Genomic DNA, 19108 nt, shown 5'->3' with positions numbered 1-19108 from the left:
ATTTGAAGCTGTGGTTTTACTGTCTCTATAAAAGCAATGCTTCATTTCCTAGAAACTTGACTGCAGTAAATCTTGTGGAAGAGGCAACACACCTCTTCTCCAAACAGCCGGGCTACATTTACACTGGCAGCTTCTTGTGCAAAAACTCTTCCAGAAGAGAGCGTCTACACTGGCATGTGCATTTGCGCAAGAGAGATGCTTTTGCGCAAGAGCATCCATGCCAGTGTAGACGCTTTCTTGTGCAAGAAAGCTCTGATAGCCATTTTAACCATAGGGCTTTCTTGTGCAATAAATTCATATTGCCCGTCTACACTGGCCTCTTGTGCAAGAAAAGTTGCACAAAAGGGCTTATTCCTGAGCGGGAGCATCAGAGTTCTGGTGCAAGAAGCCCTGATTTCATACATTAGAATGACAGTTTACTTGCGCAAGAACATGCGGCCAGTGTAGACAGGCTTCAAGTTTTTGCACAAGAGCAATCACTTTAGCGCAAGATCACGCTAGTATAGACACAACCCCAGTATACTCTCCTCCCTTGGTCCCTGGGGTGTGGTAAGTGAATGGTAAGAAACATAATGTCCCTGTTGCTTTTTAAAAAAAAATTGGATTCATTCAAATACTAAATATTCATCAGTCTCCTTTACACTGAGCTGAACAATTGTCAACACTGCTGCTCTTTCTCAACAGAATTCCATAAATTCTGTACAAAGACATATCACCTATACACTATCAATCTGCTTATCATAGTATTTATTTGTTATGGGACTAGTCTCATACTTATGTGGCCTCTACAAGGAAGTTGTGCTGGTTGCGGGAAATGTTCTAGGTAAACTAGATTATCTAATTTCCAGTTTTGCCCTGCCTCCATCTCCTTCAAATCTGTGCACAAAGAAAAAGCTAAATTAACCCCTGTGCTATGCATCAAGTCAAGATTTGTGCAGCACAGGTTTCAAAAAAGGGGTTAAAGAGGTATTAAACAATATAAAGTGTTTGTACATGGGCTGACTTTCACCCTGAGTGAAAATCCCTCTTACAATTGGAAAATACATTACCAAAGCAGAGATTTGTTCTGGAATATAGTGTCAAAGTTTTAATGCTGAAGGGGAACTCCAGTTAGCGACTTACATGAGTATGACCTTGGTTCTTGCCAAGTCTCAAGAATAGCTTATGCTGTAATGCTAGCATGAACGTCAATATTTATCTTCAAATCAAAGTACATTTAAGGGCCAAAGCTCCATGTATCCACTCATACTAAGTAAATAAAGGTGTCTTTTACTGTACCTTCACATTCATCAACATACTGCTACTCAATTCTTAAGTGTTTTGAAATGAAGTGGGAGTACTAGTATCTTAAGTCCAACTAATGCTTCCTTTTAAGGAATTAATATATTTTAAATAATATCTGGAAAAACCTGTCCAAAACATTTAATATTTCCAATTTTCAATGACCTTTCACAATTCTCATTTTTCTTAAAATTGCCTCTTATTTATAAATTCTTATTTCAAATATACAGTATTTTCACACTCAAATACTGCAATGTTCCTTTGACAAATGTGTATACAGTGGTTCAGTTCAAAGTCTATAATCCTTTGCTGAAGGAAGCACAGCTGTAAAATTCAGTGATGACATAGTCTTGTTACTAGATTATGTAACAGTTCCTTATTCCTGAATTCAAGGTCATAAAACATTATGGAATAAATACCAGCTATTTCTAGGGAAAGGAACTGCTTAAAGGTCATCATTGTTTGGGAAGTGTGTTGGTGGAGGGGCGGGGTGGGGGTGGTAACAGGAGAACAATTTGCCAGTCAGTGACACATGTTATTTGGGATCATGTTCTGTGCTTGCTCTTTTGCTTTCTGCTGGATTTCACTCCTTGTGTTCCTATAATTCCTCGCCCATCATATAATTGACTATTTAGAAAAAGAATCCACAATTTTTAATGAACTTTAGTGCAAAATTGAGTCCTAATGTTCATAGTGACAAAGCTCCTTCTCTGTCTTGGCAGAGTCTGTGCTTTTGATCAGACTGCTTGCCTCAGGCTCACAGCAGCCCTCAGTTTAGACACTTACCAGGTGCACAAACCTGCTGTTTCCTTAGCCATCCTTATCATTAGGGATAGAATAGTACAGTTGATTAACCAATAAGCAAAAGCTTACAGGTTAATGCTATAGATTACATGCATTTCCTCCCTCTCCAGAACATTTTTAGCAGCCTGGCTCAGTCCTTGCTTGTGCCAGGTCTGGGACCTACCACTGCTGTGGCTCTGCATTTGAAGTGTATTAGGAGGCAGGCAAGCAGCCAGGCTCAATTCCAGCTCACACCGGGTCCAGGAGCTCAGACCCCTCCTTAGACAGGGGCAGCTGTCACCCTGCACAGCTGTCTCCTTATCAGAGGAAGCAACACAGGGCAACAGGCAGCCGGTCTGTGAGGCAGCTAGTTTTTAAACTGGGTCCCCTTGAGTACCAGCTCCTTCCTGGCACCCCATGCTGTTGCCTCTGATAGCGAGGCAGCAGCCTGAAGTGGCAAGAGGCTCCTTGGGAGTGGAGCCAGAGCGCACTGGCTGTCGGCCTTGCCCCAGGAGACTATAGAATAGTCAAGTAACTAGTAAGAATTTATTAGGTTAATTACTATTCAATTAGCTGATATTTAAATCCCTACTTAGCATTGGCCAGCATGGAGGGAAGGGATGAGAACATACCCTGCAGCCTCTGCTGAACAGGTGTGGGACAGGCCACACCCCTTTCCAAAGTAGTCCCTCCCCTCTGGTGTGTCTCACTGTCCAGGTCAATTCTCACATGGCAAATAGCAAGTCAGGAGATGGGGGTAAGTCCCTTTACTCCAGGGGGCCCACCCTTTACTCCAGGTTCCAGCCCATGGACCCTGTGGATAAGATGTGTCTGCAACCTCTTTGTGCAACAGCTACAATTCACTGGGCTACTTCCTTGCAGTCCCTTCCTCAGTACCTTCTTTATCCTTACCACAGGACTTTCCTTCTGGTACTAGACAGTATTTCTAGCTCCCAGACCTTCAACAATGCAACTTCTTACTCTGGCTCCTTGCGTGCTTGGAACAAAAGGTAAGGTTTTTTTAATAAATTTTTAATTGGCTGTAGATATCCTGATTAGCCTGTCTCAACCGATTCTAGCAAGTTCCTAATTGACTCCAGGTGATTTAATTGCTTTGGAATAGCCCCTGTTAGCTTACCCAGGGAAACAGGACCTGTTTTATCTGGAGCTAACGTACCTGTCTTCTAACACTCTCCTGTAGCCATTTCGCCTGACCCTGTCACAGTAGGTACAACTTCACTAACAAGAATGAAGTTGTCCCCACTTACACTGGTGCTGAATTGGGTTTCATTTGCAGTAGCAACTAACTGTAGCTTTTCTCCAGATTACTAGTGTATTAAAGTGTGGCCACCACTTCACATAGACAACTCTTTAATTCATTTATTTGTCATTAAAACTAGTATTTGCAGCCAGAATCTGCATCCATTGAAGTTAATGGGCATTTTGCTGTTGATTTCAGTTGGACCAGGACTTTGTCCTTGGACAGACTGCATCTGGGCTAATGTTTCTGCCCATATGTACCGTGTGTGCATTAGTTATACCTTTGTGAAAAGCAGCACAAGGTGGCACTGGTAAACAGTCTACTAAGTTGAGCAAGGAGGGAGAGGTTGGAGTGAACAAATATGGCCTCATGGGAAGATATGGCATATTATTTTTAATGTTGTAAGGTTTTGTGTACAGGCAGTTTCAGGAGAGAGGGGGGACTTGTGCAAAGCAACTAAAGAGCCTGCTCTCTGCCTTGGTCTCTGGCCTGTTCCTGAGGCAGACTGGGCCTTCAGAACAGGACCTGGGCTTAGGGATGTGAAAGTGTAACTGTGTAGACTTCACAGGCTCCCTGCATGTACCAGTGCCCCCTTCTTCTGTGTATCACTGTGTAACTGCTGACATTTTAATATTCCAAGTTGGGCTAATATTCTTGGAAGAAAGAATTGGCTGCATGCTGTTTGACATCTCATTTCAGGACTTACACTTCAGTGTTACACTTAGAATATATCCCGACTATGTCACTGACTCTGACTTCACTGGGAAGTCCACCGCAAAGCCCAAATATCTGCTACCTCTCCACTGATGCTGGTGCTAGAAGATGGGGTAGCAACCCAGTAAGTGTATTTAAACAAGGTCATAAACAGAGCAGTTGGTAGAGCACGGTGGATAGCACAGTACATTAGATACTGAACTCTGAGGCATCTGTAAAAGAACATGAGACTTAAAGTCAAGCCAAAAACAAAACAACTTTGTTTTGCCTTAAAAAAATTATTTCACCTGTAGCTCTTATAGAAGTTAGTGGGAGTTCTGGATGCTGAGCCCCTTTCTGCTATTTAAAAGCAGAGGACTGGGGGACTGGACTCAATGACCTCTCGAGGTCCCTTCCAGTCCTAGTATTCTATGATTCTATGATTCACTCTCATTGCTCTGAAAGTACATTCCACAATGAACATGTTAAACAGAACTGGAAATCAAAAGCATTATGCACCCAAATACCTAGACATCAACCTTGATTACTGTGAATAGCCTTCAGTCTTATGGTCTGAAGTGTAGTTTTGTCATGTTCTTTGACTTTGTGTGGAGGAGCAGCAAAGCAGAATAAGAAATAAAAGCCTCTTCACAGCACAGCAAGTGATAGTCAAAATAGATGACTCTGGTATAGAGTGGTGACTCTGGTGGCCTCAGCATAGACCAAAAGCATTATGTTCATTTTAGGAGAAGCTAGGTACTCAGCACTTCTGACAATCAGCTCATTTATTTAGGTGCCTGGATATGGGTTTAGGATGCTAACTTTAAAAATCAAGGACTCTTTGTTTTTAATTTAATGCTAGGCACAACGGAGAAGAAGCCAGGCCAAATCTGAGCAGCACTGTACCCCTGAGTATTGGGCCCCTATGCCACTCACTGAAGTTGGGCTTGGCTGCCCCTCCATTAAGACCAAAGGGCAGCAGGGCCAAATCTGAGTCGTGTGGAATGAGCGAAGCTGGGCAGTAGGAAGCAGGAGGGATTTGATCTAGTCTGGGATAGGACCACTGGCTTAGGAGGCACTTCTAAGTGGCCAGGAAGTTCCTGAGGACAGTGTGTATGACAGGCTGGGGACGAGTAATTGGTGGGCTACGGAATGAGTGGAGGGTGTTGTGGCTCTGGCTTGTGATGCTGAGGTGTTGGGCTGCACAGGGCTGTGTGTATGCCAGAGCTGCTGGGGCTTGTGGGAGCATGAGGCTAAGTGGGAGGTGGTGGGGAGGTGCATTGGAGGAGTTGTGGAGTAAGAGGGGAATGCTGTAGTTAGCATGGGTCAGGGACACTTTGTTGTCTAGTTGATTGAATGTTGGGGGGAAGGGATTGAAGGTTGGGAGGAATGGAATTTCCATAGTGCATCATGCCAGAAAATCCAGGCCTGCTTTATTAAAAGCTTCATTCCAAGCCTAGAAATGACATAGCTGCCAATTTGAGACCAAGGGGCTGGGTGTTTAATGCAGAACAATGAAGATATTAATTTGGCTATGTCAAAAGTTACTTTTATGTAAGACCTGACCTATCCTGGCTAATGAGTTCCTAATTCAAAAGAGGGAACTAAAATGTACAAGTGAATAAACACTTCCTTTTCAGTGTAGTGACACATTAGGGTATGAATGGCCAAGAGGTACAGAGATGCTCTCCGTTCATGCAGCTGTTCTTTTAACCTTGCTGATCAAACACTACCCCCTCTACTTACTGATAAATTTACTTTGGACTGGTGCAACTGGTAAGTCAATGCTTCTAATTCTTTTGATGTAAAAGCAAAGTTAGGTTTCATAATGAATCCAGACAAATAACTTAGACAGGATCGCTGGGTGTTTTCACAAGTGTGTAAAGTTTTCAGTTCAAGGTGTTTGTTGTTTTTCAAGGTACTGAATTAGAAGCAAAGACAAATGTTTCCCATTTAAAAAACATTTACAGCTGTATCATCAGTCACAGTAACTAACATGGTTTAGTTTATTCTGTTACAATGCCAGTGTCAGAGCCAGAGTAGGTAGCCAGGCTCTGTATCGTTGAAAGGTGGGGAATTGGATGCTTCTGAGGTTTAACTGGTTCAGGTTAGCATGAAAATTGTTACCATATGATAACTTTTCAGTTTCTTAGGTAGCATAAACTGGTAAATTTCAGATCACATTTTACTGGACAGATGCCAACATCACAAACTACCCCAATGACTAGATCTCTGATTGACCATGAAGTTGATAATATTTTGAACAGGCATGCAGAGCCTCTCACTCTTTAGCTTGTTTATAGGCACTGCATTAAAAAAAAAAGTAACAACAATAATCCCTACTTCTTGAAACTTGTGGATTGGATGGCACTGGGGAACAAGAGACTTCTGAGGTAGCTGTACCTGTGAATTGAATTAAAATGCTTCAGTTTCCTAAAGTGGCAATATGGGCTCTGTTACTGGCACTACATTCACTATTCTGTAAAAAACAATGCCACAAATTACAATGTAAATACGTTAGTACTGTACGTGTGTGACACACACTTTCTATCCTTTGTTACTTACTTATTCATTCCTTTAGTTTCAGGGCATAGAGAATTGCAGAGATTAATTAAACCACTAAAGGTCGAATTTCACGCACTAAACCTCAACAGCACTTTGCATTGGCAGCCTGGGAGTGATGCCGCAGGTGACATTACCTACTTTGTGCAGTACAAAGTGTAAGTACAGTGAAGAACTTCCAGCATCTACTTGTCTTTGTCTGGGGTTGCTGGGTCAAGAAGTAGAACTGAGCAAGAACTCATTTTTTTCCTTACTCACTGTCTGTTCCAAAAAGTTAATAACAAAAATTGTTTGGTGCTTACTTCCAGCAACTGCTTTTCATATTTGGCAAGTTGAAAAGTCAAAGAAATTCATTTTTGGAGTCAAAGTGTTGGATGTTTCATTTCAATTTCAAGCTTTTCAAATGTCTTTTATTAGTATTTATCATGAAAGTTGACTGAAATTTTGAAAAAGATGTGTTGTGTTTTTCCCCCTCCATGAATAATTAAATTGAATTGACAAAAATTCACAAAATGTTTCACTGTTGCTGAATCTTCATTTTTCACTGAAAAACATCACACTGCTCTAATGACAACCTCTTCCTACTTATGTACAGGGAATAGTCATACTTGGCTACTTCAAAAGAGGCAACTTAGTCAATTACTACAAATTACACACAAGATGACTTTTTAGAATCTGACAAAGGATGATGTCAAGTAACTCCCTACAATGTGACCCTTTAAGGGGGAATTGGATATTATATATGCTGGGCTCCTGCCCTCTCACACATCAAGTAGGGCATCCCACATAGATGCACCTTAAATTTCCAGTCACTTTTGAATACTTAAACCACAGTGCCCAGCAATAGAAAATGAGAAGCAAGACTTCATTTTCTAATTGGAACTGCAGGAAGACTTAGATACACAAAATATCTAGTTGGCAGCAACTAACACCCCTTATGGGAGGGGAAACATGCCATAGGTTTGTAATGACAAGAAGCATTCAGCATTTCAATTTTATGTCTTCTTTTGGGGGGGGGGGGAGCAGATATACAGACTTTGGAAAATACCTATGAAATCAATCTTTCCTGCAGCCAGCTGGGATGAAAAAAATCTATTTGCCACAGCAGCTCTGAGGATCTGGTATCTGAGTGCAGCTCAGCAACTGGATATGGAACTAAAATGTCACCACCTTAAACCAATGGTCAGAAATTATCAAAGTCTATGTTTTCTCTCCTCCTGCGCCCCCTCCCCTCACAGGTATGGGCAAAACCTATGGAAAAACAAAGAAGAATGTTGGGGTATTCGTGAAGTTTTTTGTGACCTAACACATGAGACATCTGATATCAGAGAACCTTATTATGGCAGAGTGAAATCTGTTTCAGCTGGAGTCCATTCCGATTGGAACACCAGCAGCAGATTTACTCCCTGGAGGGAAAGTAAGTCTGAAAATCTTTGTCCATTCTGTATACAGAACTATGACCTTCCTCTTCAAGGGGTGTCTGTTTTTCCTCACACAACTTTTAATTTGGAACATAAGAAAAGTTTTTACTACACTGTTGAACAAGTTAACATTGTGGTTCTTAAATCTTAGTGTGTATCTTTTGTTTCATGGTATGATTTCTTTTGTTCTGAGTAAACATTTGTTCCCTCAAAATGAGTTGCTAGAAGTCTAAGCTCTATTGCTCATGGCCATAATTGTTTTTGGCCTTGGTACTATACTCAGAGTTGACAGATGAACAAACACAAAAGGGCTGGTGCAAAATTAGAGAAGGATAGGGAAGTTCCTTTCTCTGCCTAAAGAATGAATTTAGTAAAACTGTCTGAGTTAGCTGGCAACGAGTACACTTTGTTCTTGTAGAAGATGCACTTCCTTAAAGACTGGACTAATTATAACTGCCACCAGCCCAAGCCTGCTCACACTCAATGCTTCTGGCTAGTGTATGCTTCTGAGGAAACAGTGATAATGTTTAACTGCTGGGGGAACCCAAGGGTGCTCGGAACTATGAAAGTCAGTAAAAGTCAGTTGCTTTAGCAAACCAGAAACTCCATGCAGGATATAAGAGCTCTGCAGTATGGCTGTATAGTCCAAGCATTCAGTCTTCATCAGGTGGTAGGCAGAAGATATATTAGCTACATCAGAGCATGGCAGATGCACAACCAAAAGTTGTGCAAATCCAAGAGTGAAACATGTGTTATGCAGGATTATTAGTCAGCCATCACGTGTCAAAACTTTAAATAGCATTAACAGTTAGACATTTAGGGCTTAGGAATCAACCGTGCTTGAGAAAATTGCTGTTACAAAACAAATTCTTCATATGAAATTCCAGTTAGCTTGATTGTATCTGAATCCTAATTAGATGCCTGTCTATAACTGAGAAAGCAGAGGAGGCTAATCCTCTTAAGAAATGGGTATTCCCAAGATCACTGAATGGCGTGGAGCTAGGAAGAGCATTCAACATCACTGCAAGGTCTGGACAAAGGATGGGGAAACTTGACAGTAAGGGGGGAAATGTGCTCTCCTTTAGCTATGGGGAAAAGGAGCCAAAAAAGTCAACTGTTGTAGGCTGCATGGGAACATCCTGCCAGTGGTCTACACCAGCAGTTGTTATGTAGAAGTTAAATGCTTCCGTGAGGACAGTATATCTTTCAGTGGTGTATAGCTGTGGTCAAAGACACAAATTTGAAGGGAAGTTCATAGCAGATGCACTTTTGTTTTGGCACAGCTTGTATTTAGAAGTAGGTAAAATTTGTGTGTCACGTGTAATTTTCTTTTGATGGTATCTACCCTAGCGATGATATGCAAAGGAGCAGCAACATAAGAGAGGATGGCAGGCTTTTCTAGCTCACTTTTGATTGGTACAGTTGAGCTCATGGATCTGTGTGGGTCAGACTTAACAGTGCTTGTTACAGTTTAAGGGAATGTCTCCCTTAACTATTTGCTTGAGACTAAGCCTAAGGTTTGTAACAGAGACAAGTATTTTATTGAAGTAGCTTGGGTGAAGGAACATGTTCACTTGTCTCACTTTCAGGGGTGCTGGAATAATGTTTTATGGTGGGGGTGCTGAGAGCCATTGAATCAAAACTGTAAAGCTTGCATATTATGAAAACTACTTCAAGCCAGGAGATGCTACAGCACACTCTGCACCCTATTGCAAGCATGTCTGCTCATGTTCCCCCTCCTACTCCACCCATCAATCAACTTTGGGTTGATTCTGCCTTCCCATGTCATTGGGAATTCATTGCCTGTTTATGCAGAAGAGTTAAGCCTTAGCTATTCAAAAACCCAAATGTTTTTCAAACTTGTCAAAAGCTCCTGTCCTTAGTGAGACTATGTTCATGGCAATACCAATGTTTTTAAGGTAGCCATTAAGAGTAATCCAAATACACAATTCTGAGAGCCTTAGCTAATAAAAATTCCATTTTACTTATAAGAAATATCCTTTGTGAACAGCAAAATGGAATTTTAACAAACTTTCACAAGTTTTAACTTTTGAGCTGATGTTTCTCATGTTTTCAAATTAAAACTTTGGACTGGTTTAAAAAAAACCACCCCACCTTACAATTAAGAGCTTTAAAAACAACCCAGCAGCTGTAAGTACTGCTTTACTAGTGTGATGCTACTATACAAAGATAGTAACATTATGACTTAAATTTGGTCTTTTCCCCCCAATTGCTAACAATTCAGGACTGTGAGGCCATCATTAATCAGTTATAATTATTTTCATATTTTTGTTTATTACTCTAGCAAAGATAGGACCTCCGTCATTAAAAGTGACTCCTAGAAACAAGTCCATACAATTAAAGCTCCGGGCTCCAAATTCACCTTATAAAAGACGAAGAGGCAGCAAGATACCAATGACAAACTATTATGATCTATTATATCGTGTGTTTCTAATCAGCAACATGCTAGATGAAGTAAGTGCACATTGATGTACACACTGTACTTCTAAAAATTGAATTACATAAGCCTGTGCAAACCCATCCTGCTTTAACAGAGCTGTCATGAAACATAACCAGACTGAGCAATTGCATATGGCCCCGACTCTCTACAAGGGGCCCACTATTTGCTTTCTTATTTAAAAATGTATTAAACAAGTTTATTAGTAGATGGGGATGAGCAATATTTCCTGTGTAGGACCCCCAATAGGCTAACACCACCTCTATTTACAATTGAATTAACCTGCCAGATTTGTTTGTGAATGTTATTCAATGAATTCAGAGATTTAAAAAAATAATTTATGACTTTATCATTGTGTCCCTTTATTCTATCCCTTTGTTAGTGTGTTTCAGCTCTCCGTCATTCCTAAATAAGATCTTTGGGGCAGAGGCTCTGTCTTTCAATGTCTTTTTAGGCATTATAAGCTAATAAGTGACTATTGTTGGCGCTCACACATCCCAAAACATGGCTGTACAATTCTGCTGTCCTTACAAAGCTGGGCCATAGAAACACTTATTACAGGAACATACTGATTGTGATCCCCCCCTTCCTCCACATGTAGAAACAAAAAATACTGATGTATGAAGGAACAGACAAAGTTGTTAAAATTGAAGATTTGAAATCCGAAGTCAGTTACTGCATAGTGGTTGAAACCTACTTGCCAATGCTGGATCGCAGCAGCGCGTGTAGCAGTAAGATATGCACAGTGCCCTTGTGACATGGTAAGTAAACAAAAGTGAGGCCTCTGAGATTCCAGGCAGCTAGAGATCGTAAAGGTCTACCAGACTACCTAGTCCATGTGCCCAGGCCAACAGAAGACTGAACAATGTCATATGAAACTGCTACTGTGTTTGAAACGCAATGTACCCAAAGCTTCCATACACTTCTCTCAAAACTGGGTTGATGTCACAGGTGTATAGGAAGCCAAAACAGAATAGATATGGTAGGTACAGTATGTTGGATTGCTTGTTGACATTAGTGCTTAGATCACTACTGTAACTGCTTTAGGAAAACCCCTAATATAAATAGATCAGGAATGCCTCTTATTTCTCTGTGTTTAAATATAAATACACAGTATCATTTACATCAGGTGTGATGGCCTGGAAACAACAAATAACTCAGACCTGTAATGCAGTGACTGTAAAACTCTGGCAAGATGAGGGGCTGTAAAAGTTGTTGTTGAGCAGAGATTTACAAAGCTCCACCCAAACTTCTAATAGTAGTTAGTGCCTGAATCCTCCTACCAAACTCTTCATACTTGGTTTTCATGTGTTACATTTCCAAGCCTTGTGCTTTATAGGCATCAACTATCAAACTTCCCTTTGTCCAATCTAAAGTGGGGAACAAACTTAGTATATCTGAAAAACCACAGCAATAAATCTGTTTTTATCTATTTATGGCCTCTCACCACATTATAACATATGCTTCACAAATGTTAGCAATAGGGAATTGGTATTAACCTCATTTGACAGGAGCCATGGCAGAGAGAGATTAAAGGCCTGATCTAGAGTGCACACAAGTCACTTTTAACTTGTGGCTGTGAATCCTGCCTAGTACAGCTTGCTCAAGGTCACAAAAGAAACATGGAAGTGCCAGGAATTGAATTCCAAGATTCTGGGTGCCACTGCACTACCTTTACCCAAGACTAGCCCGCCTGTCAGTTTTGTGTTATAATGCAGAGTGGTGATGTCCTCCCAAAACATTCAGTCAGTGGCACTCTCAACAGAAGCAGATGTGATGTTGAAAAATTTGTTTTCAGTGATGAGCAGCCGCTTCTATCGGAAGCACTCTAGCTGCTCCAGGCTGGAGTTTTACCCTGTCCCTTGCAGACTTAGCACTCCTTTCAGGGAAGTTATGCATAAAAAAGGAATGCAGGATTTTGATGTGTATGGCCATTGTCTTTTCAGCAACTTAACTCTCACTCTTGAATGGTTTTATTATTACATGGATAAGAACAGCCATACTGGGTCAGACCAAAGGTCCATTTAGCCCAGTGTCCTGTCTTATGTCACTGGCCAATGCCAGGTGCCCCAGAGGGAGTGAACAGAACAAGCAATCCCTCTCCTGTCTTGCCTTTGACAGAAGCTGGGAATGGATGAAATAACTGGAGGCATTGCAAATACGGTTAATTCAGTATTCTAAAGGGGAAGGGGATTGTGTATTTATCTAACAGTGCTCTGCTGAATTTTCCTTTTTTTTTTTTTAATTCCCTGTATTACAGAGAACAGTGGAAGAGGTTACTCTCAATTCTTCCTTCTCTACTGGTCATAGAGTGGATTCCTCTATTTTTGAACATTTGCACGCCCATGGGCAAATGTCTTTAAAATAACCGATGGACTCCAATGCTTCACCAAATCCAATTAATGTAACATTGAGCACAAGAAATAAAATCTTTACATATCACAACTTAAAATGTATACAACCGAAGCAGCTTCAAATGTATATTTTTGCCCTGTACAGCATAAACCATTTCATGGGAGGCCCCCCCCCCTCTTTTTTTTTAAATCCATTTAAGATCTTCTGGTGGTTAAACATATACAGGTAGATTATTTCTAGAATTCATTTTTAATTCTAAGGCTCAAAAAGGAAAAAAGTTTCCTTTTTTATTATTATTTCTGCATCCACACTACGCATTACAGGCAGTAGTGTGTAGTGTACAGATAGCTACCAACTTCAGTGCCAGGATCTGGGAGTGGACAAAGGCTTCTGCAGTTCCATTCACTGGCTGATGGGAGACAGCATGGAAACCTTTTCTGTCCCCTTCTCCTCTCCCCTCCCCTCCCCCCGCCAACATCAGAGCCTTTCACCACTCCCATAGCCTTACCCACTGGAGTCTTTCCCTACATCAGGGAAGAGCTCAGTGGTGGGAGGCTGCAGGACACTACATGGCTGAACAGCAATGTAGACAAGGAGGAAAGACGTGGGTGGCTAGAGTGCTATATAGAGTACCTACGCGGCCACATCCTCACACACTTCAAGTGTGTCTGTGCTCCCCTAAGCCTCAGTTTCTACACTGCTGTTTATTACCCAGGGTGGGGGACTACATGGGTGTGTGCGCTAAACATCACCAAAAGAAAGTGCAAAGTGGTTGCTAGTCCTGCCATGCCAAAAAAATTCTGCCCACAATAGTTTGAAATTCTGCAAAACTCTACGTACAGTATTTTATTTGCCAAAATAATACTATGTTATCACTCCACCCTCAATTATTTTGGCAATTTATTTCCATGTACCTGTCTACAAGTATGTCAATGATACAAGCAAAAACAAACAAAATCATTGTCCCAGGAGTAGAGAGCTAAAGAAACCCTTCAACAACCCAGTTGCAGTTGGGAAAGTGCTGGGGGGAGGGCGCATGGAGCTTCCCAGAGCCCAGTCACTGGGCACCCCACACACTTGTTTCATACTTCCAAGAGCCTTGACTCCACCAAGCTTCTTTAGGCACAGTTTAGGCAAGTAAAGGCATGCCTGAAGGGTGTGGGTACGTACCCTGGCAGGTACCCTTCATGGCTTTTTACTCACCCAAGCAATGTCTCCCTGTGCTATGTATAGCAGCATAGTGTCCTGCTGGCTAAGCCTTCTCCTCCTCCAGGGAAATACTCTGGCAGAGAGGAAAGGCTAGGACAGCTGAGGGCTGCTGATGCCTTTCCCTACTGCCGGTCATCTCCCTGCGGCCTCCCCACTTCAAGCTTTTTTTCTCCACTAATGCAACATGCTGCCAGCACCAGTGTATGTGTGTAGGGAAAGCCACACAGTCTCCCTTCCCTCTCTCATCCTCAGCTAATGCCCACCAATGTTGTGTTCTGCCTTCAAAGTGCAGGTGTAGCTTTGCGTGGCTTGGTGGGAGCTGAGTGATCAAGCCCCCCCAAACCTGAGCTAATCTAGAAAACATAAAGGAACCCCCCCTCCCATGCACACTCTCTCCCACTCATCAGACACCTAACCAGGACGAAGAGAGTGTTTGTAAGTATGGGTGAGACTCATGATAAGCAGCATCTGAGTCACCGTCCACAAGGCTTGCTTCCCCTCAAAGTAAGAAACCAATTTCTAGTGATTTTCACACTCCACAGGGAAAGATTTCCAGCCTTCAATGTCACTCAGTGCCCTTTGAGTGTAGTGTGGTGAAGGAAGGAAGTGACTTTCAGTTCTGTAAAAACAGCAACAAAAGAGCATCACCCGTTACCATAAATTAGATTAAAGGAATTGGGAGCAAGATGTCCTGTAAATCTGACATGCAAGTTGTTCGTTATTCACGTCTCCTGCTACACCCCCACATTTACTGCCATTTACACGAGAGTTGTCATTTACAGTGAAGTCTGAGCAACATAGTCCAAATTTATAAAAATGTGTTTTTTTCATGCTATATTTAGCATTTATATTGCATTGTTCCATGTATCTACAAAGCATCAACCAACTCTTGCTTGAGTCATCCTTGGAGATGCGGTACTTAGATTTTTAAAAGAGACCCGTGTCAAACATAATCCGTCTAGAGCAGGCATGTGGCAAGATCGCTCTTGCCAAAGCCAGTGAAGAGGATGCTGCCATAACTGAGATGAGAGTCTAGGTGAGAGTTTTAGCTTTGTGGAGGAATAGCAAATGCCATATCTTAGAGATGTTATGAAGAAAGAGTCTGCAAGATTTAGACACAACTTTGTATTAATTTTGTTCAAATTCCTGAAATAACCACACATTATAAAGTCTACTTGATCCTGGAATAAGGCTGTCTGTCATTTTTTCCACTGAAATGTTTTCCATGCTGTACTTTTCCACACCACTAACACTGGGAGCTCTCTCCGTTTCTAGAAACCAGCTATTGCATATCTGGCTGCTGGTAGCAATTCACTTATGAGACATCAGTAACCAATTTGTACATAGGAGAGAATTCTGACTCTAGGGTTGCCAGGGATCCAGTTTTCAATCAGAACACTGGTCAAAAATGGGACCCTGATGGCTCTAGTCAGCACTTTTAAGAGTCCAGCTGGTGAGGGTTCATGGTTCCTAGGCACAGGGGTGACCACAAAAGCTCTGCCCATTGCTCCTGCCTGAAGCACTGGCTCCGCAGCTCCCATTGACCAGGAACTCCGGCCAATAGGAGCTGTGGGGGAGGTGCCTGCAGACAGGCGCAGCACATTGTCACCTGGCTACGCCTCTGCCTAGGAGCTGGAGGGACATGGCAGCTGCTTCCCAGGAGCCACTTGAGGTAAGCACCACTCTGAACCCACACTCTGAACCCTCTCCCTTATCCCAGCCTGCTGAAAATGAGCAAGTGAATGAGGGTGGTGGACAGCAAACTATGGTGGGGGGGGGGGGTAGAGTGAGTGGGGATGGGGGTCTCAGAGAAGGGGCAAGGTGTTTGGTTTTGTGTGATTAGAAAATGTGTAACCCCATCTGACCCTAATTTTAGTTATATGCATACCTAGTTTTTTATTAAATGATTTGAAGCTGCCTATCTCTGTAACACATGGCTTAGTCTACATATCAACTCTTTTCAGTCACTCATGGCCCCATTTCTTCCAATTGTCTTTCACCTACAGGTTGCACTGGTTCTAACTAAACAGTGAGAATTTTGGGACAGCAAGGTGTGTCTACAATGAAGTGTTTCTACAGTACCTTGCACAATGGAAACTTCAGTTCTGTTTGGGAGCCTCTGGATGCTAATATACTGCTTGTGTAAATAATATTGTTTGCCTCAGGAGAAAGTTTGTGTTTTATCAGCAACTGGTGTAGTCCATCATATCTACTAGTATAGCCTATAGGCCATTCTACAACTCTCCTGTAAGGGCACTTTGCAAGGTGTGGATTGTTGCTATAAAAAGTCAAACACACAATTATGAAGTACACTTTGAGACAGCATTGTTCCTTTCCGTTGAGGTTCCTTGCCAGAGTACAAGACCCTGTACAGCTGTAGTGCTTGATGATACTTTCTCAGATGAATAATAATTCTAAAATGTAATCTGGAGAACAGACTTGTTGATTTTAAGTCATACTCGCTGGTAGAAGCCTCTCTGCATGACTGCAATATAACTGATTGCTTATAAAACATAGCTAGATAGAGTGGTCACTCGAGAGAGAGGTCCCCAACCTGCATGAGTCTCCATACACTGATTCTGAGGTATGTAGGTGCGGAGTCTGTGATAGGATCATGCAATCAGGCTATCGGGAAAGCAGCCTATCTAATAGCAAATACCTATTTGAACCCTGCAGCAAGCAAAGATTATTTCATCCATCTCTCTCCCCCAGCTCCACCCCCCCAATACACCCCAGGCTGTTAAAAATAAGACAAGGCATTCTCCACATTCCCCTCACACACCAGAGCCTTGGGGGGGACCCAGGCTAGTAGATTTTGTGTGCTCCAGCCCTGCAGGAGGATGGAGCATCAGCACGAGCTCCCCAATGCTGGGGGGTTCACTGAGCCTCGGGGGGCTGCATCTAGCCCCAAGGCCTTAGAGCAGGAGTGGGGAACCAATCTCAAAGGAGGCCCACATCCTTTGGGATTGGACTTGAGGTTAAACATTCATTGACATTGAAATAGCACCAAAGACAGTGGGAACAGATCCCCATAGAACTCTAGGCCCCCATGCAAATATATGTTTGATATACAGGCAGTCCCCGGGTTACGTACAAAATAGGGACTGTAGGTTTGTTCTTAAGTTGAATCTGTATGTAAGTCGGAACTGGCATCCAGATTCAGCCGCTGCTGAAACTGATCAGTTTCAACAGTGGCTGAATCTGGACGCCAGTTCTGACTTACATACAGATTCAACTTAAGAACCCCAGGCATCCCCAAGTCAGCTGCTGCTGAAACTGATCAGCGGCTGATTCCAGGAAGCCCGGGGCAGGGGCTTCCTGTAGTCAGCCACTGGTCATTTTCAGCAGCTGCTGACTTGGGGACACCTGGGGCAGAGCAGCTGGGGTGCTGCTGGGTTGGTCCAGTGGCGCCCAGAGCGGTGCTACGGGACCAACCGGCAGCGCCCCAGCTGCTGTACCACAGGCGTCCGGAGCAAAGCCGCGGAGCACGGGGGCAGCGGGACAGCCCAGACGCGCTGTGGCTATCCTGCTGCCCTCGGGCTCCGCGGCTTTGCTCTGCTCTGCTCCCCGTCCCCCAGGTCTGCAGACCAGGGGGAGGGGGAGCGGAGCAGAGCAGAGCAGAGCGGCGGAATGTGCGGCCAGCTGACAGCCCAGACGCGTCTGGGCTGTCAGCTGGCCGCGTGCTCTGCTCTGCTCCCCCCCCCTCCCCCCCGGTCTGCAGATCAGGGGGAGGGGGAGGGGGAGCAGAGCGGAGCACAGCAGAGCGGCGGAACGCGCGGCCAGCTGACAGCCCAGACGCCGCTCTGCTCTGCTCCACTCTGCTTCTGGGCTGTCAGCTGGCTGCGCGTTCTGCCGCTTTGCTTCCTCTCCCTGGTCTGCTGGAGACCAGGGAGAGGAAGTGCCCCGTTCGTAACTGCGGATCCGACATAAGTCGGATCCGCGTAACTCGGGGACTGCCTGTATATGAAATGTCTGTCTGTTCAAGAACTCATAAACAGTAAATGCTAGAGCCACCACATTTGGTATGCAGCCTCCTCTTATCCTAACTTAAATCAAAGTCAGGGTTTGGTTGTGCCAGGAAAACCAGAAATGCCTAGCATGGGACTGTTTTCCCTAACATGGAAAGGGAGGGGGCAGAGAGAGGACGCACACTATACTGAGCGGCCACTGAGAGCAGCAAGTGCAAGAGACAGATATAGTGTAGAGTGACCACTGGAGCAGTTGCACCAGGCAGGCTGTGGCCAGATGGGGAGAGGGCTTATAGCAAGGTCAGGGATTGGTTGTTCAGGACAATGGGATGTGCCTGGAATGTGATTGTTTCTCATAAAGGAGAAAGGTAGGTCTCTGGTAGCAGGGGGCCATAGAAGGGAACCAGGACAGCTATAACCACTCGTCTCCAGCACCACCCCAGGGCAATGATTTAAATCAGTGTTTCCCAATTTAATCTGGCCACGGAACCCTTTTCATCTTAAAAGAATTTCAAGGAACGCCTAGGATTGCCAGGGTAATTTGGTCAAGCAAAGAAAAAAAACCTAAAGTTGCAAAATAGACTTTGTCTCTTTAAGAAGGGCACCAATTGGGAAACACTGATTTAAATGAAGAAAAACAAAAAATAATTAAGGAGCTGAGCTGTAACAATATAGTTTTTCTGTAGTTATATTGGAAGGCAGGTAGCCATATTGGAAGGCCTAAAACCTTCCTCTGCAGCCAGATTGAAGAGCAGCAGCTATTAGCTGTAAAGCTTGGAGGCACATACTCACATTCCATCTAAACTATATTACAATAGTATCATACCAGGGTTTTAAGGAAATTCCATCCTGATGGCACCAACTATCACCAAACAAAGAAACAGATCTCAAGATGGGCAAAGAAAACTTAGTTTAATAGCAGTTCATCTGGTAAGGGAGCCACTCACCATCTCTCTATTGTTTCTTTTATTATCTCTTCCTCTTATATAATTAATGTTGATGGGTGTAAACCAATGTTAGGACTGGTTAGTTTAAATTTTAGTAGAATGATTGGGTAAGATATACCTGAAAAGATTACTATATACATTGGGGGCAAACAGGAAGGGGGGAGTAACCA

General features: G+C 43.1%; 1 protein-coding gene across 2 annotated transcripts; it reads left to right on the top strand.

Moving 5' to 3' along the window:
- The first annotated feature begins 2851 nt into the window (after positions 1-2851).
- On the top strand, positions 2852-12996 carry IL22RA2 (interleukin 22 receptor subunit alpha 2). Of its 2 annotated transcripts, none has more exons than XM_025178103.2 (6): positions 2852-3074; positions 6600-6738; positions 7819-7997; positions 10307-10476; positions 11061-11220; positions 12720-12996. In XM_025178103.2, exons 1-5 carry the CDS (start codon positions 3032-3034, stop codon positions 11214-11216), a joined length of 687 nt encoding a protein of 228 aa, XP_025033888.1. In that variant the 5' UTR covers positions 2852-3031; the 3' UTR covers positions 11217-11220; positions 12720-12996. The 2 variants fall into 2 exon arrangements, with proteins under 2 accessions (XP_025033888.1, XP_025033884.1); XM_025178099.2 differs by lacking the exon at positions 2852-3074 and adding an exon at positions 5645-5794 and having other exon boundaries at positions 12720-12993.
- Positions 12997-19108: the final 6112 nt, after the last annotated feature.

Source organism: Pelodiscus sinensis, chromosome 3 (genome assembly GCF_049634645.1).
Source record: "Pelodiscus sinensis isolate JC-2024 chromosome 3, ASM4963464v1, whole genome shotgun sequence".
Classification (NCBI taxonomy): domain Eukaryota; kingdom Metazoa; phylum Chordata; order Testudines; family Trionychidae; genus Pelodiscus; species Pelodiscus sinensis.
Note: the sequence above shows the minus strand (reverse complement) of the source record. Positions and strands in the feature narration are given on the sequence as shown.

Bases quoted from the DNA above. Each gene is read 5' to 3' on its own strand.
- IL22RA2 (XM_025178099.2), top strand. From the start codon at position 5,701: ATGCTCTCCGTTCATGCAGCTGTTCTTTTAACCTTGCTGATCAAACAC. The intron at 5,795-6,599 runs GTAAGTCAATGC...TCATTCCTTTAG, and splicing joins ACTTTGGACTGGTGCAACTG to TTTCAGGGCATAGAGAATTG. The intron at 6,739-7,818 runs GTAAGTACAGTG...CTCCCCTCACAG, and splicing joins TACTTTGTGCAGTACAAAGT to GTATGGGCAAAACCTATGGA.